The following is a 24,025-nucleotide window of genomic DNA, read 5'->3' on the forward strand; positions in this document are numbered from 1 at the left end:
TTAAATAATCTGTCTGTAAACAATTGTTGTAAAAATTATGTGTCCTGCGCTTGACTCCGTCCTCACCTCTGCACAACTGACATATGACAGCTATTCTATGCAAGAAATTGCCAAGAAACTGTAGATCTCATACAGCGCTGTGTACTACTCACTTTACTGAACAGCACAAACTGTCTCTAACCAGAATTGAAAGAGGAGTGGGAGGCCCTGGTGCACAACTGAGCAAGAGGACATTAGAGGATATTAGTGTGTCTAGTTTGAGAAACAGACGCCTCACAAGTCCTCAACTGGCAGCTTCATTAATTAGTACCCGCAAAACACCCGTCTCAACGTCAACAGTGAAGAGGCGACTTCGGGATGCTGGCCTTCTCGGCAGAGTTGCAAAGAAATGAAAAGAAAGGATTAAGATGGGCAAAATAACACAGGACACTGGACAGAGGAACAGTGCCTAGAAGGCCAGCATCCCGGAGTCGCCTCTTCACTGTTGACGTTGAGACTGGTGTCAAGGGGTCTGAATACTTCCCGAATGCACTGTATATATATATATATTTGATGGCAGAGACTCAAAGAATGGCATGTTTATAGCGTGATCGTTATGGAACTCAACAGACCCAGACAAAGGGAGTTGAGGCAGAACTCCATCACACTGACTATATTCCTGTAGAGACTTCCTGTAGAGACAATTCCTGTAGAGACGGTTAATTTGATACAGTGTGAAGTGGAGCTACGCCACCTCAGGCACTGCCTGCTCTAATATTAAACACTGTATTAAAAAGAGATGAGGGACTACTTTTTCATTTCATTCAAGGCAAGGAACAAGAGCTGTTAGTAGTTGAGTCAGGTAATGCAGTGGACCAGCGGGTAGCTAGGAATTATGGGTGATTAGTCGGTGAGATCCAGGGGATGGGACTCCGAGGCAGACCTTCTAACACCTCTTCACTGCCTTACTGTGAGGTCAGTCTTCACTGTCTTCTAACCAACCCCCCAGGGCCTAGAAATTACCTCCTTAAGGCAAAGGCAAAACTGGCACAACACAGATAATACAAATAACCACCTTTGAGTCATTCAAAGGTGAACGCTGAAAGGAAGATGCCAAAGGAGAGAAGAAAAACATTGTCTCTTTTATCTATGAGAAGCAAACGCAGCTGGAATGCAAATGTGGTCCACTGTCAAATTCCTGTCCTAGTCTAAACCCATTCTGATTTCCAAACCTGGCCTGCCTTAGATCTCCCCCATATCTGAACCAAAAGCCAATTGGCTAGAACAAGTTCTTTCCACCTGCTGGGTTGGTGTTTGTGTGTGCTGCTAGTCTACGTGCTGTGAGGCAGTGAATACTGGCTGGTATTCTTGCAATGCCATGTGAAGCTGTGTGTATTATTCGTAAAGCTCACTCCACTTAGAGAGCCATGGCTGTGGTGGTGATAACTGGTTAGACGCTGCTACAGAGTAGCCTGGGTACCATTCTGGTGTGTCACCACCGGCCGGCCGCCTGTCTCCAGCACAATGAGAATTAACAGGGAGAGGGTTTGGGAGAAAGGGGGAGAAATAGTGGATTCCCACATGCTGGAACACACTGGGAAATGTCTAACCGTCTGGAGAGCCAACAGGGATAGCAATGGAAGGCAGGAGAGTTTTGAATGTTTTTTTTTACTTTCCTGCCTTGACTAAAAAGACGCGCAGTCCACTGTTCACTGTCAATTACATTATTTCAATTCATACATTATTCAGACATACTTTACAGATTGATATGCAGCTCGTACAACAGTATAATTGTAGGCATAATTAGTCAGAAAGCTACAATATATGCCCATTTTCTCTACTCTTTGGATAACTGTTAACCACAGGTATGGACTTCATTTAGGCAGTGAGCTTCACTTCTCTCCCAGTTCTCATTAAAAAAGCCTACAAGCAAGAGAAACATAAAAGTGCCTTCACTCAGTCCACACAGATGTAGGAGTTATTAGAGCTGGAAAGGGTGGGATAGAGAGGAGATGGAGGGATACAGAGAAGATGAGATGGAGAAATAGAGAGGGTGGGATAGAGAGGAGACGGAGAGGGTAGGAGAGTGGGGAGATGGAGAGGGTGGGATTAAGAGGAGATGGAGAAGGTGGGATAAAGAGGAGATGGAGGGATACAGAGGAGATGAGATGGAGAAATAGAGAGGGTGGGATAGAGAGGAGACGGAGAGGGTGGGAGAGAGAGGAGATGGAGAGGGTGGGATAGAGAGGAGATGGAGAGGGTGGGATAGAGAGGAGATGGAGAGGGTGGGATAGAGAGGAGATGGAGAGGGTGGGATAGAGAGGAGATGGATGGGAAATAGAGGAGATGGGATAGAGAGGTGATGGACAGGGTGGGATAGAGAGGAGATGGAGAGGATGGGATAGAGAGGAGATGGGATATAGAGGAGATAGGATAGAGAGGAGATGGAGAGGGTGGGATAGAGAGGAGCTGTAGGGGATGGGAAAGAGGAGATGGAGAGGGTGGGATAGAGAGGAGATGGAGGGGGATGTAGAGCGTGGGATAGAGAGGAGATGGAGAGGGTGGGATAGAGAGGAGATGGAGAGGGTGGGATAGTGAGGAGATGGAGAGGGTGGGATAGAGAGGAGATGGAGAGGGTGGGATAGAGAGGAGATGGAGAGGGTGGGATAGAGAGGAGATGGTGAGGGTGGGAAAGAGAGGAGATGGAGAGGGTGTGATAGAGAGGAGATGGAGAGGGTGGGATAGAGGAGATGGAGAGGGTGGGATAGAGAGGAGATGGAGAGGGTGTGATAGAGAGGAGATGGAGAGGGTGGGATAGAGGAGATGGAGAGGGTGGGATAGAGAGGAGATGGAGAAGGTGGGATAGAGAGGAGATGGTGAGGGTGGGATAGAGAGGAGATGGAGAGGGTGTGATAGAGAGGAGATGGAGAGGGTGGGATAGAGGAGATGGAGAGGGTGGGATAGAGAGGAGATGGAGAGGGTGGGAGAGAGAGGAGATGGAGAGAGTGGGATAGAGAGGAGATGGAGAGGGTGGGATAGAGAGGAGATGGAGAGGGTGGGAAAGAGAGGAGATGGAGAGGGTGTGATAGAGAGGAGATGGAGAGGAGATGGAGGGATAGAGAGGAGATGGAGGGATAGAGAGGAGATGGAGAGCGTGGGATAGAGAGGAGATGAGATAGAGAGGAGATGGAGAGGGTGGGATAGAGAGGAGATGGAGAGGGTGGGATAGAGAGGAGATGGTGAGGAGATGGAGGGATAGAGAGGAGATGGAGAGGGTGGGATAGAGAGGAGATGGTGAGGAGATGGAGGGATAGAGAGGAGATGGAGAGGGTGGGATAGAGAGGAGATGGTGAGGAGATGGAGGGATAGAGAGGAGATGGAGAGGGTGGGATAGAGAGGAGATGGTGAGGAGATGGAGGGATAGAGAGGAGATGGAGAGGGTGGGATAGAGAGGAGATGGAGAGGGTGGGATAGAGAAGTTCAGGAGGACCTGAACATTCTTTCCCACCAGCTTGTGAAACTGGTCTTGAATATATTCTACAGTATGAAGTAATGATACGCTTCAGTGGTCCAAAGAGAATAAGCACAACTTTGAAAGGATATCAGACATACGCAGCTGCATACTAAGTTACCAATGTTGTTTACTGTGTTGTCTAGTGAGATGACATAGTCAAGTGAGAGCCAAACAAATGCAAACAAGACATAGCAACATGGCATTGGTCAATGGACCAGGTAAAGATCAAACATTCAACCTCTGACTGCTTCCTTGTTAAATTAAAATATGTCAAAGGAGGATCTTATATTACAGTTAACGCGCTAAACTCCCTACGATATGTGAGTGTGTAAACTCCAGACCACCATGTGCCAATGATCTGTGTGATGTAGCAAAGAGACCTGCCAGCCCTCAGCCGCTCTCGATTAACACTGCCTGACAAACGATCAATGTGTTGACACGCGAAGAAGCTTATGAAACAGTGTGGTTCTAAAAGCATGCACAATTACATTCTAGGTCCGTTTTACAAGATGACTATAGGCATATCTTTGGGGCAGAGAAAAAAGGAGAGAAAAAATAACACTTCTGTAAAGAAGAATCTAGGCCTCGCTGTCTATAGGCTGCTGAACGTCCATCATGCATGTCTGGTCCCGTGTGGCTCAGTTGGTAGAGCATGGCACATGAAATACCAGGGTTGTGGGTTTGATTCCCACGGGGGACCAATGACAATGTATGCACTCACTACTGTAAGTCGCTCTGGATAAGAACGTCTGATCAATAACTAACATGTAAACGTAATGTCTCTGTAGCTTATTCAGCTGAAAAAGTCTAAATAAACATGCAAGGGAAGTTGGAGTTGACCAGTGAGTACAGTACCTGTTATGGATAGGTCCTCTGAAGCTCGGGTCAAAGTTGCGTGGCTCACCTGTAAGGGAAGCAGATCATAGAGTGGTTACCATTCATAAACCAAGAGTCTGTTACCTCTTTAACATGTAACACAGCGGTGTCTCAGAGAACTACTCGGCTTAGAAACAGGGACATCTATAATATTGCTAAGACAATTTACATGTACAGTGAACAAGTATTTGCCATTTTTCTGATTTACTCTATTTTTGTATATTTTTGATTCTTCAACCAAAATGTAATATTAGATAAAGGGAACCTGAGTTTACAAATACACATTTTTTTATACTTGTTTATTTGATTAACAAAGTCATGCAACATCCAATTCCCCTGTGTTAAAAAGTTATTGCTCCCTTACTCTCAATAACGGGTTGTGTCACCTTTAGCTGAAATGACTGCACCCAAAGTTGCTTATCAGTCTCTCACATCTTACTGTGGAATTTGGTTTTTCGCCAGACATAAATGGGACCCATCTCATCCAAAAAGTTGACTCGTGTTTGCTGAAAAGCACCTGGATGATCATCAAGACTCAAGACTCCTGGAAGAATGCTCTATGGACAGATGAGGAAAAGGTATAACTTTTTGGATGGCATGGGTCCAATTATGCCTGGTGAAAACCAAACTCTGCATCCCACAGTAAGAACCTTATACCAACGGTTAAGCATTCTGGTGGTAGTTTGATGTTTGGAGATGCTTTGCTGCCTCAGGACCTGGATGACCTTAATAGAAGGACCCATGAATTCTGCTCTGTATCAGATAATTCTACAGGAGAATGTCAAACCTTCCATCGGAGCTGAAGCACAGCTGGGTCATGTAGCAACACAATGATCCAAAAACACAATAAAGTCTACATTCAAATTGTGAAATAGCAACACATTTGAAGTTTTGGAATGGCCTAGTCGAAGTCCAGACCTAATCCCAATTGAGATGTTGTGGCAGGACTTGAAATGAGCAGTTCATGCTTGAAAACCCACAAATGTCACTGAGTTACAGCAGTTCTGCATGAACAAGTGGGCCAAAGTTCCTCCACAGTGACAAGAGAGACTGATCAACAACTACAGGAAGTGTTTGGTTGGAGTCATTGCAGCTAAAGGTGGCACAACCAGTTATTGAGTGTAAGGGGGCAATTACTTTTTCACACAGGGGCTTTGGGTGTTGTATAACTTCGTTTAGGAAATAAATCTAAGTATGTAATCATTGTGTTATTTGTTCCCTCAGGGTCCATTTATCTAATATTAGGTTTGGGTTGAAGATCTGATAGCATTCAGTATCAAAAATACGCAAACAAGTAGAGAAAATTAAAAAGGGGCAAATAGTTTTTCACAACACTGCATGAGATCAAAAGAGAAGTTATTGAATGTAGACTACAGAGCAGAAATAAAGTGTTTAAAAACAGTAACATACAGTAGCTGCACCTGGTCTTACTGACAGGAACGGTGATCAATGAGAGGAAGTGAAACAACAACACATCTACCAGTAGACATAAAATTGGGTCTGGTCTGGTCCGGCAATATGCGTAACATCCAACTGCCTGGGAGGACACTAACTAGTTCAGTTCACAGCTCCTCCCTGTATCTTCAGTCCAAATGGCTCCCTATTCCCCTAACAGTGCATAACTTCCTACCGGTACAAATGTAGTAGACTAAGTAGAGGTGTGCCATTTGTGACGCATCCTGTGTAGCAGTACTGAGATGCTAACATGATGCCAAGCTACTATGTGTATGTGTTCGTGCCTGCTTGAGTGTGTGAGAGTGTGTCCACGTCCACATCCCAACGTGTGTTTGTATGTGTGCTGTATATGTTTTCCGGTGCCCCCGTGGAGTTGCAGTATGAACTGTTCCTGTGAGCACATTCATCATCACACAGAGAGTGTAATTTCTCAGAGCAACATGAGTGGGCCTATCTCCCATCTGTCTCTGAAGGCCTGCTTCTGCTCTCAGAGATACAGCCCACTTGGCAGAACCCAGCACCGGGGACACTGTACTACGCACTTGGCCTCCTCACTGAGCACTCATGAATCACTGGGTGTCATTGGCTGAGAGAGAGAGAGAGTGAGAAAGATACATGGCAACGCTCTAATTTTGACGATCAATCACGTGGCTGAAGTGTTCAACATTTCCGGGTGAAGACATTGTCTCCATCAGCACTGTCCCGACATTCAGGCATCACATTCGGAGGTCGTCATTAGTTACTTATGCAAAGAGAAATGTAAAAGTACGACATTCAAAGGACTTGGACCCATAACCCCCCTGTGCTAGAGACGCTGTGCTCCTCCAACCCACTGAGTATACAGTCCATTGTTCTCTACCGCAATGACGTTGTATTTTGGTTCTAAATAAAGACGCCCGGGACCTTGGAGATTTTCTAGGATTAATCTGCATCTCTCAGCCAAGGACAAAGAGTCACAGGACCAGGTGCAGTCAGCAGGAGACTACAGCAACCTTGGAATTCAGATAAGAGAGAGCGTAGATGTAGAGTTGTGTTAACAGCCTGGTCACGTTTTTGCATGACAATGACCACAGGACAAGACATCACAAACAGATCTGGGACCAGGCTACTGAGTTAGCTATTTCCTTATATAGCACATCAAGTTATTTTAATAGGCAAACCACATCAATATGTTTGACACACGGATGCACATCTGTGCTATAAAGATATGAGACATCAATGATGCAGTGACAAACCAATTGGTGATTTCGCCTGCCATGTTCCAAGACATGAAGGTCATGGGTGGCAGGGTTAGAGTAGTGGTTAGAGTGTTGGACTAGTAACCGGAAGGTTGCAAGTTCAAACCCCTGAGCTGACAAGGTACAAATCTGTCGTTCTGCCCCTGAACAGGCAGTTAACCCACTGTTCCTAGGCCGTCATTGAAAATAAGAATGTGTTCTTAACTGACTTGCCTAGTTAAATAAGGGTATAAAAAATATATTTAAAAAACAACATCTCAGGCAAAAGCAGCAAAACAACCGCATTGTCCTTAACTACCATCTAACCACCATAGTATCTGTGTGACCAGGACACAGATGTTTACAAATTTCCCTTAGATGAGTGCAACATGTCGGGATGGACCCCGGGACACCAGCAGGGTCATAGAGAACGTTTCAACATGTCAGGATGGACCCCGGGACACCAGCAGGGTCATAGAGAAGGTTTCAACAGAACTTTCAAAGCCAGTTCAATTAACTGCCAATGGCAAATGGCCAAACTAATTCACCATGGACAATTCCTGCAATATACGGCTTCAGAGCAGATATTAGAAACCAGGTCCTGTGCAGTAAGAGATTGGTTTGATCTGTGTCAGCACATACGCATGGCGCATGTTGTTGTTTGTATATCCCGGTGGATGTTCCTGCAAACCAGCAGGTAGCATTAGATGAAGTGACATTAGAGGTCCAGCTGCCGGGGACTGTGAGCTGACTACTGTATCTGTTGGACCGGGTTCCAAGCAGCCAGGTAGATTAGATGAAGTAACATGAGAGGACATTAGAGGTCCGGGGGCTGTGAGCTGACTACTGTATCTGTTGGACCGGGTTCCAAGCAGCCAGGTAGATTAGATGAAGTAACATGAGAGGACATTAGAGGTCCGGGGGCTGTGAGCTGACTACTGTATCTGTTGGACTGGGTTCCAAGCAGCCAGGTAGATTAGATGAAGTAACATGAGAGGACATTAGAGGTCCGGGGGCTGTGAGCTGACTACTGTATCTGTTGGACCGGGTTCCAAGCAGCCAGGTAGATTAGAAATACAGAGGAAAATCATTTTCATTGACCTCGAGGTGTGAACATTTCAAACGACTGAGTGCTCCCTGGTCTTTGTCATCCATCGTGGTGAAAACAGACTGGTCTGTACGGGGGTGGGGGGGGGGGGGGGGGGAGATATTGCGGAAGCTAATTCATCCAGAGATGAAGGGAAGCTAATGTTGAGAGGACAGATTGCAGGAGGTGAGTGAGGGGCAGGAGAATATTGTTTCGGGAGGGCTTGCAATATCGCTCCCCACTTCATTGACAAACACCACAGTGTCCAACAGGGGAACGGATGGGGGGCCGTGGGCCCCGGCCAACTGTAGGGTGTAAAGAGAGGACACTAGCTTGGCGTGGGTGGCTCATCATACTATTGTCTGAATACTCTCTTGGACGTAAAACACAAGTTATCAGGGGACTCAGTGAACACCTAAGAACATTACTCAACAACATGAGTAGCTGAAATGCACTAGATTCTACAGTACACACAAAACCAGGATTTGCTTATTGGGCACAACCTGTGAGACCTGACTGCTTGGCTTTATTACTTGACTGCTTGGCTCACCACAGTAGCCTGCCCTGTTACTCTGATTCTCAAGTGATTTCAGTCCCATTATACAGTACCGGGGGCCTGACATTAAATCGGTAACACTGGGCCACCAGTAGACTCGTCCCTGGTTGACGACTGTGCTGTTTTTAGACTTAACAAGTGTAGGGAGAGTAGTGGATGTGTGATGTGCTGGGGTCAGTCAGGCTGAATGAAGGGCTGTAGTCAACAACATTTGGAAAATGCCTCCAAGGCATACTGTGGCAGTTAGCTAACGTAGTGTTTTGGCTAATGTTGCCTGGTGCCTGCTAGGCTCCTCTACTCTGTGTGTTGGCTCTGTTGCCTGCTAGGCTCCTCTACTCTATGTGTTGGTTCTGGTGCCTGCTAGGCTCCTCTACTCTGTGTGTTGGTTCTGGTGCCTGCTAGGCTCCTCTACTCTGTGTGTTGGCTCTGTTGCCTGCTAGGCTCCTCTACTCTGTGTGTTGGCTCTGTTGCCTGGTGCCTGCTAGGCTCCTCTACTCTGTGTGTTGGCTCTGTTGCCTGCTAGGCTCCTCTACTCAGTGCGTTGGCTCGGTTGCCTGGTGCCTGATAGGCTCCTCTACTCTGTGTGTTGGCTCTGTTGCCTGCTAAGCTCCTCTACTCTGTGTGTTGGCTCTGTTGCCTGGTGCCTGATAGGCTACTCTACTCTCAGTGCGTTGGCTCATCTCAAGTTGAGGTGTTGTTACATAAGACATTAGATGATGATGCAGGTTGTGTACATAGAGCAAAGACAAATATGTTGATGTCTGTAGTATGCATGCACAAACAAAGTTTAGGAATGAGGATGTTAGGAGGGTGTATATGTAAAGGATCAAAATACATTTTTTGTCACATGCGCCGAATACAATACCGGGAAATGCTTACTTACGAGCCCTTCTTAAAACTGCGTCGTTGGATAAGAAAATATTTACAAAAATAAGTAAAAAGACCAACAATAAAATAACGATGCTATATACAGGGGGTACTGGTACCGAGTCAGTGTGCGGAGGTACAGGTAGGTCGAGGTAATATGTACATGTAGGTAGGGGTAGTGACTATGCATAGATAATAAACAGTGAGTAGCAGCAGCGTACAACAAATACAAATAGTCAGGGTAGCCATTTGATTAGCTGTTCAGCAGAAGTATGGCTTGGGGGAAGAAGCTGTTCAGCAGAAGTATGGCTTGGGGGAAGAAGCTGTTCAGCAGAAGTATGGCTTGGGGGAAGAAGCTGTTCAGCAGAAGTATGGCTTGGGGGAAGAAGCTGTTCAGCAGAAGTATGGCTTGGGGGAAGAAGCTGTTCAGAAGCCTTTTGGACCTGGACTTGGCGCTCCGGTACCACTTGCTGTGCGGTAGCAGAGACAAAAGTCTATGAGTAGGGTGGCTGGAGTCTTTGTCAATTGTTAGGGCCTTTCTCTGGTATAGAAGTCCTGGATGGCAGGAAGTTTGGCCCCAGTGATGTACTGGGCTGTAAGCACAACCCTCTGTAGCGTTTTGCGGTCGGAGGCTAAGCAGATGCCATACCAGGCGGTGATGCAACCCGTTAGGATGCTCTTGATGGTGCAGTTCTAGAACTTTGAGAATCTAAGTACCCATACCAAATCTTTTCAGTCTCCTGATGGGGAATATTGTCATGCCCTCTTCACAATTGTATTGGTGTGCTTGGACCATTATATTTTTGTTGGTGATGTGGACACCAAGGAACTTGAATCTCTCAACCTGCGCCACTACAGCCCTGTCAATGAGAATGGGGACGTGCTTGGTCCTCCTTTTCCTGTAGTCCACGATCATCTCCTTTGTCTTGATCACATTGAGGGAGAGGTTGTTATCCTGGCAGCACACGGCCAGGTCTCTGACCTCCTCCCAATACGCTGTCTAATCATTGTTGGTGATCAGGCCTACCACTGTTGTGTCATTGGCAAATTTAATGGTGGTGTTGGAATTGTGCTTGGCCACTCCGTCATGGGTAAACAGGGAGTACAGGAGGGGACTAAGCACGCACACCTAAGGGGCCCCCGTCTTGAGGATCAGCATGGCAGATGTGTTGTTGCCTACCCTTACCACCTGGGGGAGGCCCGTCAGGAAGTCCAGGATCCAGTTGCAGAGGGAGGTGCTTAGTGATGAGCTTTGAGGGCACTATGGTGTTGAACTCTGAGCTGTAGTTAATGAACAGCACTCGCACTTAGGCGTTTCGTTTGTCCAGGTGGGAGAGGGCAGTGTGGGGTGCAATAGAGATTGCTGTGGATCTGTTGGGGCGGTATGCAAATTGGAGAGGGTCTAGGGTTTTTCTGGGATGTTTGTGATGATGTGAGCCATTACCAGCCTTTCAAAGCCCTTCATGGCTATAGACGAGAGTGCTACGGGTCGGTAGTCATTTAGGCAGGTTAGCTTGGTGTTCTTTGGCACAGGGACTATGGTGATTTTCTTGAAACATGTAGTTATTACAGACTCGGTCATGGACAGGTTGAAAACGTCAGTGAAGACACTTACCAGTTGGTCAGCGCATGCTTCAACATTGTGAATGTTGACCTGTCTAAAGGTCTTACTCACAAAGCGGGGGTAAAGCCCCGCCTTATCGCAGCTCACTGTTCACCATAGCAGCACCCATCCGTAGCATGCGCTCCAGCAGGTATATTTCACTGGTCATCCCCAAAGGCAATTCCTCATTCGGCCGCCTATCCTTCCAGTTCTCTGCTGCCAATGACTGGAACGAACTGCAAAAATCACTGAAGCTGGAGACTCATATCTCCCTCACTAGCATTAATCACCAGCTGTCAGAGCAGCTCACAGATCACTGCACCTGTACATAGCCCATATGTAAATAGCCCATCCAACTACCTCATCCCCATACTGTATTTATTTATTTATCTTGCTCCTTTGCACCCCAGTATCTCTACTTGCACATTAATCTTCTGCACTTCTATCACTCCAGTGTTTAATTGCTATATTGTAATTATTTCTCCACTATGGACTATTTATTGCCTTACCTTAAAAACAATAGGATGTCTTCAGCCCAGCAAATGAATTGTGGCGATTATAGCTACTCTCTGGGGCGTTGAGGGCAGACTGGGTATGACATTACACATCAGGTTCAGACAGAGGCTTTGTCACTAATCCTCGTACTCCAATCCCATTTGCATCCTCAGTCTGCCATAGCGATAGCATTATGGGTCAATGTACACCACAGAACTGACAGCATTGACTGTGACATACTGTACAGAACAGATTGATAGTTTCACTCCAACCACATTCCACTTCCAATCATTCTGTGACTAATCAATGGATGTACTTGAAGATATAGAACAGCTTCAACTAGACAATCTCTAGCATCCTTTCAGAGCGCTGTAAAAGTGACATTGTACAGAAATGAATGTTGTGATGATCATTGGTGGAACAGGATGTTCTTGGTAGAGGGTTGTGAGAGTGACGTTGTACAGAAATGAATGTTGTCATGATCATTGGTGGAACAGGATGTTCTTGGTAGAGGGCTGTGAGAGTGCTCCACAAAAGGCTCCAAAAGGGATGAGGCCAGACTGAATGCATGTGTCTGTTATAAAACATTTCTCAGGTCACAAACACAGCAGCATATTATTTTATTAAAACACCTCTTAATTGAGATATTGGCCTACTGGGATTGTGTACGTTATTGTCCTAATATACAATATAAGTACAGTACCGTTTCTCCCTGCGCCCTCAGATTCTCCCCATTTCTCTCCATTCCTCAACCTTTCCCCATAAACTCACAGATTACTCAGACACACCAAAACAGGCAGACAGGGGCACCACCGTCCCACAGGCTTCTTTCATAAGGTGACCAGGAAAACGGCTCAACAGCTGCAGGTGCAACGCATGGGTTGGACCTGAGATGCCTCTTGGTTGACCTTTTCTCATTCTATCCATTCAGGAACATATTAAAGACTCTGGGAGTGGTGTTTTTCACCTTTAAGACATGTCTCGCTTGTTAGTATTCTGTCAGGTCTGTCTCTACTGTAGCAACCCTGTCTGTGGTCCTGTGGTGCCCGGTTGGTAGAGCATGGTATTTGCAATGCCAGGGTTGCAGGTTCGATTCCCATGGGGGACCAGTGAGAAGAAAACGTATGAAACCTCTACTGTAATTCTATCTGGATAAAAGTGTTTGCTAAATGACTAAAATATAACTGTGTTCTATCTCACTACCAAACCCAACTTAGAGGCTTGGCACACCAATCTCAACTCTGCTTGGTGGGTTATGACACACAGGCAGTGTGAGTGGCCTGAACATACACTCCTCTGAGGCTCCATTGGGTGCAGTGTGCCGATCAGACTCCCCACTCTCTCTGCCCAACCTAAATGATTTGGATTCTATCTTAGAAGCAGCTGCAGATGGCTGTATTATATTTTAGACATGGACACACACACACACTCTTTCTCTCTAAACAGTTCCCTCTCTCTCACTATTCCTCAGGGGCACCAAACCTGGTCTAGGCCTGGGATCATCACCTAGATTCAGCCACGGGCCAATTTTTTCTTGAGCAGAAGGTCAGGGTGCCGGAACAAAATTACAAATCATTTGTGGACGGCAAATGGACTACAAGAAGTCAGACTAAAACATAATCATTTCAAACCTTGCTTACATCCTAAGTATACGATCGAATACAGTTGAAGTCGGAAGTTTACATACGCCTCAGACAAATACGTTTAAACTCAGTTTTTCACAATTCCTGACATTTAATCCTAGTAAACATTCCCTGTCTTAGGTCAGAAAGGATCACCACTTTATTTTAAGAATGTGAAATGTCAGAATAATACTAGAGAGAATGATTTATTTCTGCTTTTATTTATTTCATCACATTGGGTCAGAAGTTTACATACACTCAATTAGTATTTGGTAGCATTGCCTTTAAATTGTTTAACTTGGGTCAAACATTTCAGGTAGCCTTCCACAAGCTTCTGCTGACAGAGCTGGTGTAACTGAGTCAGGTTTGTAGGCCTCCTTGCTCACACACGCTTTTTCAGTTCTGCCCACAAATTTTCTATGGGATTGAGGTCAGGGCTTTGTGATGGCCACTCCAATACCTTGACTTTGTTGTCCTTAAGCCATTTTGTCACAACTTTGGTAGTATGCTTGGGGTCATTGTCCATTTGGAAGACCTGTTTGCGACCAAGCTTTAACTTCCTGACTGATGTCTTGAGATGTTGCTTCAATATATCCACACAATTTTCCATCCTCATGTTGCCATCTATTTTGTGAAACGCACCAGTGTCTCCTGCAGCAACGCAACAATTTCAAAGATTCTGAGTTACAGTTCATATAAGGAAATCAGCCAATTTAAATGTATAGATTAGGGACTAATGAATTTACTTCACATGACTGTGAATACAGATGTGTATCCTTCGGTTACAGATAAAAACAAATTTTTAAAGTTAAGGTAAGGGCGTGGATCAGAAAGTAGAGAGAGAGGTAGAGAGGGGCAGAGTAGAGAGGGAGGTAGAGAGAGAGAGACAGTAGAGGGGCAGAGTAGAGAGAGGGGCAGAGTAGAGAGAGAGACAGTAGAGAGAGAGACAGTAGAGGGGCAGAGTAGAGAGACAGTAGAGGGTCAGAGTAGAGAGAGACAGTAGAGGGGCAGAGTAGAGAGCGAGAGAGAGAGGGGCAGAGTAGAGAGAGGGGCAAAGTACATAGGGAGGCAGACTAGAGAGAGAGAGAGGGGTAGAGTGAGAGAAGGGCAGAGTAGAGAGAGGGGCAGAGTAAATAGAGAGGCAGACTAGAGAGAGAGAGGGGGGGGCAGAGTAGAGTGGGAGAAGGCAGAGTAGAAAGAGAGAGAGACAGGGGCAACTCATCCCAAACCATCTCAATTGGGTTGAGGTCGGGTAATTGTGGAAGCCAGGTCATCTGATGCAGCACTGGTGACTGGTGACACTGTCAGTGATTTATTTAGAATTCAAGGCACACTTAACCAGCAAGGCTACCACAGCATTCTGCAGCAATACACCATCCCATCTGGTTTGCGCTCAGTTGGACTATAATTTGTTTTTCAACAGGACAATGACCCAACACAACTCCAGGCTGTGTAAGGCCTATTTGACCAAGAAGGGGAATGATGGGGTGCTGCATCAGATGACCTGGCCTCCACAATCCTCAACCTCAAACAAATTGAGATGGTTTGGGATGAGACGGACTGCAGAGTGAAGGAAAAGCAGCCAACACGTGCTCAGCATGTGTAGGAACTCCTTCAAGACTGTTGAATAAGCATTCCAGGTGAAGCTGGTTGAGAGAATTCCAAGAGTGTGCCGTTGTCATCAAGGCAAAGGGTGGCTATTTAATGAATCTCAAATATATTTTGATTTGTTTAACACTTACTACATGATTCCATATGAGATTTCATAGTTTATGTCTTCACTATTATTCTACAATGTAGAAAATTGTAAAAAAATTAAGAAAAACCCTTCAATGAGTAGATGTCCTAAAACGTTTGACCGGTTGATCTGCTCAGAAAACATAAAATCATACGTGAGCCGCCAGTTCCTCCTTTGAGAGACAAGAACTCATATAACCAACTCCTGAGTCCTCCCTGAGCTTACCTCGGTTCCCCAATAGATCATCTGCCCGTGTAGGTATCAAACCCACAATGTTTAAGTTTACAACCAGCATGTTCCAACCAACTGAGCCCCCGGAACTACACTCGGCTGGAATATCTGGAGTGGACTCTCACTGAGTTAGTACATTAAGACATTACTAGTATTTATAACATCTCCCTGTTACCAGCCTTGTAAACACACCACTGACATCCACTCCGTGGGGGAAAGTGGCAGCAGGGTACAGGATGGGCTCCCACAGGGGGTTTGGGTTAGCATTTCAGTGTCAGCCTCTGGCAGCTAGCCTACAGCAAACAGAGAGGCAGAGTAGAGAGTGTAGAGAGGTAGAGTAGAGAGGGGTAGAGACAGGGGCAGAGTAGAGAGAGAGAGAGGGGGCAGAGTAGAGAGAGAGAGAATGGCAGAGTAGAAAGAGAGAGAAGGGCAGAGTAGAGAGAGAGAGAGAGAGAGGTCCAGAGTAGAGAGAGAGGGGGGGCAGAGTAGAGAGAGAGGGGGGCAGAGTGATGGGCAGAGTGCAGAGAGAGGTAGAGAGAGAAGGGCAGAGTAGAGAGGGAGGTAGAGAGAGAGGGGCAGAGTAGAGAGGGAGGTAGAGAGAGAGGGGCAGAGTAGAGAGGGAGGTAGAGAGAGAAGGGCAGAGTAGAGAGGGAGGCAGAGTAGAGAGAGAGGTAGAGAGAGAGGGGGGCAGAGTAGAGAGAGGTAGAGAGAGAGGGGGGGCAGAGTAGAGAGAGAGGTAGAGAGAGAAGGGCAGAGTAGAGAGGGAGGTAGAGAGAGAGGGGCAGAGTAGAGAGGGAGGTAGAGAGAGAGGGGCAGAGTAGAGAGGGAGGTAGAGAGAGAGGGGCAGAGTAGAGAGGGAGGTAGAGAGAGAGGGGCAGAGTAGACAGGGAGGTAGAGAGAGAGGGGCAGAGTAGAGAGAGAGAGTAGAGAGAGAAGGGCAGAGTAGAGAGGGAGGTAGAGAGAGAGGGGCAGAGTAGAGAGAGAGCTACAGAGAAGGGCAGAGTAGAGAAATAGAGTAGAGAGAGAGAGACATAGTAGAGAGAGAGAGGCAGAGTAGAGAGAGAGAGGCAGAGTAGAGAGAGAGAGGCAGAGTAGAGCGAGAGAGGCAGAGTAGAGCGAGAGAGGCAGAGTAGAGCGAGAGAGGCAGAGTAGAGAGCGAGGGGCTTAGTAGAGAGGGAGGTAGAGAGAGAGGGGCAGAGTAGAGAGGGAGGTAGAGAGAGAGGGGCAGAGTAGAGAGGGAGGTAGAGAGAGAGGGGCAAAGTAGACAGGGAGGTAGAGAGAGAGGGGCAGAGTAGAGAGAGAGGGGCAGAGTAGACAGGGAGGTAGAGAGAGAGGGGCAGAGTAGAGAGGGAGGTAGAGAGAGAGGGGCAGAGTAGAGAGGGAGGTAGAGAGAGAGGGGCAAAGTAGACAGGGAGGTAGAGAGAGAGGGGCAGAGTAGAGAGAGAGGGGCAGAGTAGACAGGGAGGTAGAGAGAGAGGGGCAGAGTAGAGAGAGAGGGACAGAGTAGACAGGGAGGTAGAGATAGAGGGGCAGAGTAGAGAGAGAGGGGCAGAGTAGACAGGGAGGTAGAGATAGAGGGGCAGAGTAGAGAGAGAGGGGCAGAGTAGACAGGGAGGTAGAGAGAGAGGGGCAGAGTAGAAAGAGAGGGGCAGAGTAGACAGGGAGGTAGAGATAGAGGGGCATAGTAGAGAGGGAGGTAGAGATAGAGGGGCAGAGTAGAGAGGGAGGTAGAGAGAGAGGGGCAGAGTAGAGAGGGAGGTAGAGAGAGAGGGGCAGAGTAGAGGGAGGTAGAGAGAGAGGGGCAGAGTACAGAGAGAGGGGCAGAGTAGAGAGGGAGGTAGAGAGAAAGGGGCAGAGTAGAGAGGGAGGTAGAGAGAGGGGCAGAGTAGAGAGAGAGGCAGAGTAGAGAGATAGGGGCAGAGTAGAGAGATAGGGGCAGAGTAGAGAGATAGGGGCAGAGTAGAGAGATAGGGGCAGAGTAGAGAGATAGGGGCAGAGTAGAGAGATAGGGGCAGAGCAGAGCGAGAGACAGGCAGAGTAGAGAGATAGGGGCAGAGTAGAGAGAGAGGGGCAGAGTAGAGAGAGAGGCAGAGTAGAAAGAGAGTGGCAGAGTAGAAAGAGAGTGGCAGAGTAGAGAGAGAGAGGCAGAGGAGAGAGTAGAGTGAGAGACAGGGGCAGAGTAGAGAGTAGAGAGAGAGAGAGAGAGAGAGAGAGAGGGGGGCAGAGTAGAGAGAGGTAGAGAGAGAGGGGGGGCAGAGTAGAGAGAGAGGTAGAGAGAGAAGGGCAGAGTAGAGAGGGAGGTAGAGAGAGAGGGGCAGAGTAGAGAGGGAGGTAGAGAGAGAGGGGCAGAGTAGAGAGGGAGGTAGAGAGAGAGAGGCAGAGTAGAAAGAGAGTGGCAGAGTAGAGAGAGAGAGGCAGAGGAGAGAGTAGAGTGAGAGACAGGGGCAGAGTAGAGAGTAGAGAGAGAGAGAGAGAGAGAGAGAGAGAGAGAGAGAGAGAGTGGGGCAGAGTAGAGAGAGAGAGCGAGAGAGATCGGAGCAGAGTAGAGAGAGAGTCAGGCAGTGTTTGGGGGATTGTGACCTTGGCTACTTGTGTGATGTAGCAGGGTGTGATGGGACAGAAATGCAGCTAGGTCCCCAGGCATATCAGTAGCAGCCCAGTGTTCCTGTGAAATTAGTCTCTCATGCTGGATCAGTGACAAGCTCAACGGGCTTTGGTTTGGGTTTATATGGATTTTAAGGTTGAGTCACGGGAATGACGCCTGTTTCTTCATCTCCGTCTTGTGTAATGTGTAGGTTCAGGGAAAGACAGCACAGCTTAAATGCTTAGCTACACATAAACACACACAATGTTTCTTTATTGTCATTCACACACTAAATATTGCATTTCAGACTGCCTCCTCTCCCTAACTACAGCGGAGCTTCAATGTCGAGCATAACAACTCGCTAATGCGACTCTGTTGTCAATTTGCCTGAGGTTGCATGGGGTGTTACAGGACCCAAAGCAATCAGACTTACTTGACTTCACTGATTAAGTGACAGTAAGAATCGGTTCTGGATCAGCCTCCTAACGTGATCAATGTCAGTAAGAACACTGGGTTATCCTCAGGATACAGGATTCTCATAAGCGTATGCCTCTACCACTCTCTCCTTTCCTTCTCATCTCTCACAGTCATTTTGTCATTCAGATCAGCCTGGAGTTGGCTGAGAAACCGGTGCAACGCAGCACATCCCTGAGGTGTTATGCAAGTCCCTCACCTCCCCACATACAGAATAAATAACACAGGGAGCAACAGTAGCTGACTTTCATCTCAGGATAATGATCCATCTGAGTGGAATCTGTTGATAGACCTGAATCATTCAGTACAGTGTGTTGCTCTCAACCAAAGTCCTCATCACCAACCTCACAGTAGCAGGGACTGAAGCTGTTTTCTATGTGTGTTGTAACGGCAGCTGTCTCACTCACTATACACAGTTTGTATCGTTGAGTTGTGTTTAATAAATCATTGTCAGTTTTAATCAATCAGCACAATCATCCACAATTACATTAGAGCCACTCGTTGTATAATGTCAGTTAGCCCACTACCCCAACAAAGAGCGGGACTGTATTCATACTGCAAACGGGATATCCAAAGCCTTCGTGCATAGCGTTGCCTGTAACAAGGAGACACAGCTGGACATTTAGAGCCAACTCTGTTCACTTCGCACAGGGTTTACAAAAGGCAGTTCATGTTTGCCTGTCGTGATACGAAGCCAGTTTGTGGTAGTATTTACTGTCTCAAGCCTGCCAGCACTGTGAATACCTTTCTGTAGTCTCTAAAAACATCAGGGAACCGTGATATCCTGCTGTAGTAGCCAGAGAAAAGCACTGTAGAATTTCATAGGGGAAGAACCTCATTCAATAGAATGAGTAGGAGCATTATAAAGCGTAAATTAAAGTGTGTAGGAGTACCACCCAGCGATCATCAGTCTTCATATTACGTGTGATAGCAGAGGCAACTAACAGCGGCAGGTAGCCTAGTGGTTAGAGCGTTGGGCCAGTAATTGAAAGGTTGCTAGATCGAATCCCTGAGTTGACAAGGTAAAAATCTGTCGTTCTGCCCCTGAACAAGGCAGTTAACACACTGTTCCTCGGTAGGCCGCCATTGTAAATAAGAATTTGTTCTTAACTGATTTGCCTAGTTAAATAAAGGTTCAATAAAAAGCCAATCATTGCACTTATTCCTGTCTGAAGGGATGAGGCATCTGAACTATGACCGCAGCAGTTTATAAGGAGAGGAGAGTCTTTGAAAAAAGTATTCCTAGCTCTTTGTCAGCCTCTGTGAAAAGTCTGCATTGCCTGGGTGTGAGAATGCCACGCTCAGGCAACCTGACCATGTGAGAAATGTGTTAATTAACAAGGTGACCAGCTCAACACTTTTGTTGCTGAACGAGACTCAATCTAAACAGTAACTTACAAACTTCAGTATTTTCTACTTTTCTGAATGACAACTTCATTCAGGATGCATTAGTGATGAACGTATTGGCTGTGGATCCATTATAATAGGTTGAGGATGAATGAAGGGACTGTCTATGACTGTGCAAATGTATGATTTAACATTTTTATTTGTCTGTAAAAATGCACTAGAAGTGTGAATGTTGGTGTGTGATGGAAAATGCACAAATTGAGCATGTCTGCAAGTGTGCATTGATTCGATGTGTATTGGTGCTTGATTGACTAGTGTGCCTGTGTGTGTGTGTGTGTGTGTGTGTGTGTGACCATTCACCACGCATTTCCATTTGCTAGAGAGGCAGGTTGGCGAGGACTATAGAGTTTTTGCACCTATCATCCCTCTCTGCATGACAGCCCTGCCCTGAGCTGCCTGTGAAAGGCCATTTGGACAGGCTGGCTGACTGAGCACCAGCACCAGAGATGCCACTTGGACACAGCAGCTGACCTGAACATGGGGAGTCGGCACAACTCCATCCCATAGTCCACTGGCTGAGTCTCCAACTGCCCAGGCTGCATTTAAAGATGCAGGGCCTCGTTTCCTTTTCAGACGGAGGAGCGTAAGATTATCACAAATCTCTAAACAATAAACACCAAAATGTGGCATTGGCACAAGCATGATCAACTCACATGTACCATAAGCATGATCAACTCACGTGTACCATAAGCATGATCAACTCACGTGTACCATAATCATGATCAACTCACGTGTACCATAATCATGATCAACTCACGTGTACCATAATCATGATCAACTCACGTGTACCATAAGCATGATCAACTCACGTGTACCATAATCATGATCAACTCACGTGTACCATAATCATGATCAACTCACGTGTACCATAATCATGATCAACTCACGTGTACCATAAGCATGATCAACTCACGTGTACCATAATCATGATCAACTCACGTGTACCATAATCATGATTAACTCACGTGTACCATAAGCATGATCAACTCACGTGTACCATAAGCATGATCAACTCACGTGTACCATAAGCATGCACTATTCATTGTAAAATGCTGATGTTCGGAACATCATTCTGTACTGTACGTACAGCTTCCTCTGCTTCAACACAATGTTCAAGTGTGGGCTGAATTCTGAGTGGGCAGTTGGAGGTCTCAAGAGATGGCAGCGAGAGTCTATTTCACTGCAGCCAATCCTCATCTCCAGCTGACAGGCTACAAACATGATTGGCAGGGGCCTGGAGTCATGGGAACTGAGTGAAACCCTGGGTCAGTGTGTAGGGAGAGATGAGAGACACTGCAGCTTTCCCATGAAGTCATACTGAGTAGACTGACTATGTCACTTACTGACAATGACAATGCTATACACATCTGCCAGTTGTCACAGCATGAACTGGGCTGGTTGAATTAGCAGTCTTTTGACAAATTCACCAATAATATGGATGGCTTGAGCCTAATTATAATGAATGATCATGTACAGAAATGATTGATTATAATGAGGGTTCACCTCCTATGATAATGACTGTAAAACCGTTACTTATAAGATACCATGACATGCACTGTCTATAATAACCAACAGACACGAGTCATAAAGCCCTTGATGTATTGACTGTTATACTGTAATTACATAAGCCATGGCTTGCATATCTCTGCATGCACTACTATAAGGGAAAGGGAAAGATGGATACCTAGTCAGTTGTACAACTGAATTCCTTCAACTGAAATGGATCTTCTGAATCAGAGAGGTGCGGGGGCTGCTTTAATCAACATCCACGTCTACGTATTAGCGCTCCTTTGTCTGACAATCTGTGGTAAACTGTGTTATTACCGTGTTACTGTTTATGAAAGCTGTCGTTTCACAATTGAAACACTGTAGTAATGTGGTTTCTATGGCATCTGGCACGAGTCCCGGATTTTCATAGACAACCTAACAAAGAGGACCAGCTAATGGACAGTAAATCTTCACAGAGATTGAATATCCATATGCCGACCAGAGGACAACTCTCACTTCGGGACAAAGGGAAAAATCTATTGTCTTTTACATCGTTTGCCTTGTATTTGCCAAATAACAACGGACATGGTTCATAAGTATTGTTGTTCGTCTTGGATTTCAGATGCAATTCACTTTTTTTCTTCATCAAAACAATACCTTTATGTCTTTCGTCTGCTGTCAACGGTTGGGGAAAAGAAAACAGTCTTAAATCGTTAGAATTAGGCTATAGTATGTGTTTAATACTGTAACAATAACATGTCGTACCAATTCGGTTAGCTAGGTACACTACATGCCAAGTGTCAATCCCCAAGAGGATGCCCTGTATTATGTGAAAAAATACATTTAAAACTACGGTCGACTTCCACAGCAAACTACGATTGATAGTTTCACTGGTGTTACATTTCATGATTCGAGTGACAGAAACAATATCTTAACGTTACCATGTTTATATCCAGTAACCTACTTTCAAATTAAAATATTATCGCGAAGCAATTTCTAATTTGGTAGGAGGCTCCATTCATGATTCATTATCGGCATCCAGTTGTAGCGCTTTCTATGAACGTTACATTGACATAACATTGTTACATTGTATCTTGCTTCAATGTTACATTTTGTAAATCAGCCCTAGCGCGAAGAGCCGCCCCAATAACCAAAGTCAAGAATAGCGTTTGAAGAATATCGTTGTTGGCTACCCTTTGTTGTCTTGAAGAAAGAACTTGAGGTTATCGACGTTAAACAAGCACGAATGTGGCGACTCACCATAGTATGAAGGAGGAATGTCTGTCTTTCTAGCCATTGTACCTCAGACAGGAGATTCTGCACCGTCTTTGAGATGGCATATGAGGCTTCAGATGTGAATACAGCGTTTGAATGGCCCAGTCTACGTAAATACAGCAGCTCCAGCCCTTGGTCTCCGCCACGCAGCTGAGCGTCAGCGGTGTTTACAGCACCATGTATTGTCATCAACTGTGTGATTAAAACCCTTAAAGGCACACAGACACCAGGGCTGATTGCAATGAAAATGCTTTACATGAATCTCGATGTAGACCTGATTCACACTTGACACATAGTGACAATCATCTATATTGTGAATGTATTAGTCAAATTTGAAAGCAATATGGTCACACTACAGTTGGTCATGCTTTATTTGGATAGTCTGGATAGTACATCTGTGGATGCTCTATCATCAAACGATCTGTCGATAAGAAACTCCATGCTAAGGTTACAGTTAGGGTTAGGATCAGTATAAAGGTTAGGGTTAGGATCAAAATAAAGGTTAGGATAAGGGTTGAGGTTAGGGTTAGGATCACAATAAAGGTTAGGGTAAGTTTGAGTTTAGGGTTAGGGTTAGGATAAGGGTTACGGTTAGGGTAAGGGTTGAGGTTAGGGTTAGGATAAGGGTTACGGTTAGGGTTAGGATCAGAATAAAGGTTAGGATAAGGGTTAAGTTTAGGGTTAGGATAAGGGTTAAGGTTAGGGTTAGGGTTAGTAGCTAGTTGAAATGTTACTGATAGTCTGTAGAGCATCTACAGTTGGAATATCCAAATAAAGTCAGCCTACTATATCCCTCTTTATAAAATGGGGTGGTACGAGCCTTTAAATGCTGATTGGCTGACAGCCGTGGTATATCAGACCGAATACCCCAGGTATTGACAAAACATGTATTTTTACTGCTCTAATTACATTGGTAACCAGTTTATAACAGCAATAAGGCACCTCAGGGGTTTGTGGTATATGGCCAATATACCACGGCTAAGGGCTGTATCCAGGCACTCCGCGTTGCGTCATGCTAAGAACAGCCCTTAGCCGTGGTATATTGCCAATATACCACCCCTCCTTGTGCCTTATTGCTTAATTATGCTACTGTATATGTGACATTATGAATGTTTGCTAGCCTATGCAGTGTTTCCTCCTTCCAGTAACACATTTGTGTTGTAGCCCTTGACAAACTCACCTTATTCAACTAAATTAGTGTGTAGGAGTACCACACAGCGATCATCAGTCTTCATATTACGTGTGGTAGCAGAGGCACCTAAAAAGCCAATCACGGCAGCTATTCGTTTGCGAAGGGATGACGCATCTCATTTAGGGTTTGATGATTAGTTGACAAGTTGAATCGGGTGTGTTTTTCCGGGGCCACAGCAAAAATGTGTACTGTTGGGGGGGTACTGGAGGACTGGAGTTTGTAAACATTGGCCCATAGCTTTCTCTCAAACAGCTTTCACTATTTTACTGTGAAAAATCTCTTGAGTTTAACATGGACCCTTTGTGATGAAACACTGCCCTCTGCAGGGCTTCTTGTGACAGCACAGATCCTATCTATATTTTACA

At 45.8% G+C, this 24,025-nt stretch overlaps 1 protein-coding gene across 4 annotated transcripts in view; it reads right to left on the minus strand.

Moving 5' to 3' along the window:
- Window positions 1–24,025, minus strand: part of LOC110537194 (choline transporter-like protein 5-B) — a 93,221-nt gene that overhangs the window by 40,042 nt on the left and 29,154 nt on the right. For all 4 annotated transcript variants that reach the window (XR_005036075.1, XR_005036077.1, XM_036944236.1 and 1 more), the window contains exon 2: window positions 4,349–4,397. Coding sequence is in view for 2 of the 4 variants with exons in the window: in XM_036944236.1 (XP_036800131.1) it covers window positions 4,349–4,397 (49 nt within the window). In the remaining 2 variants the exon portion in view is untranslated. The remainder of the gene's footprint in view (window positions 1–4,348; window positions 4,398–24,025) is intronic.

This window comes from Oncorhynchus mykiss, chromosome 1 (genome assembly GCF_013265735.2).
Source record: "Oncorhynchus mykiss isolate Arlee chromosome 1, USDA_OmykA_1.1, whole genome shotgun sequence".
NCBI lineage: Eukaryota > Metazoa > Chordata > Actinopteri > Salmoniformes > Salmonidae > Oncorhynchus > Oncorhynchus mykiss.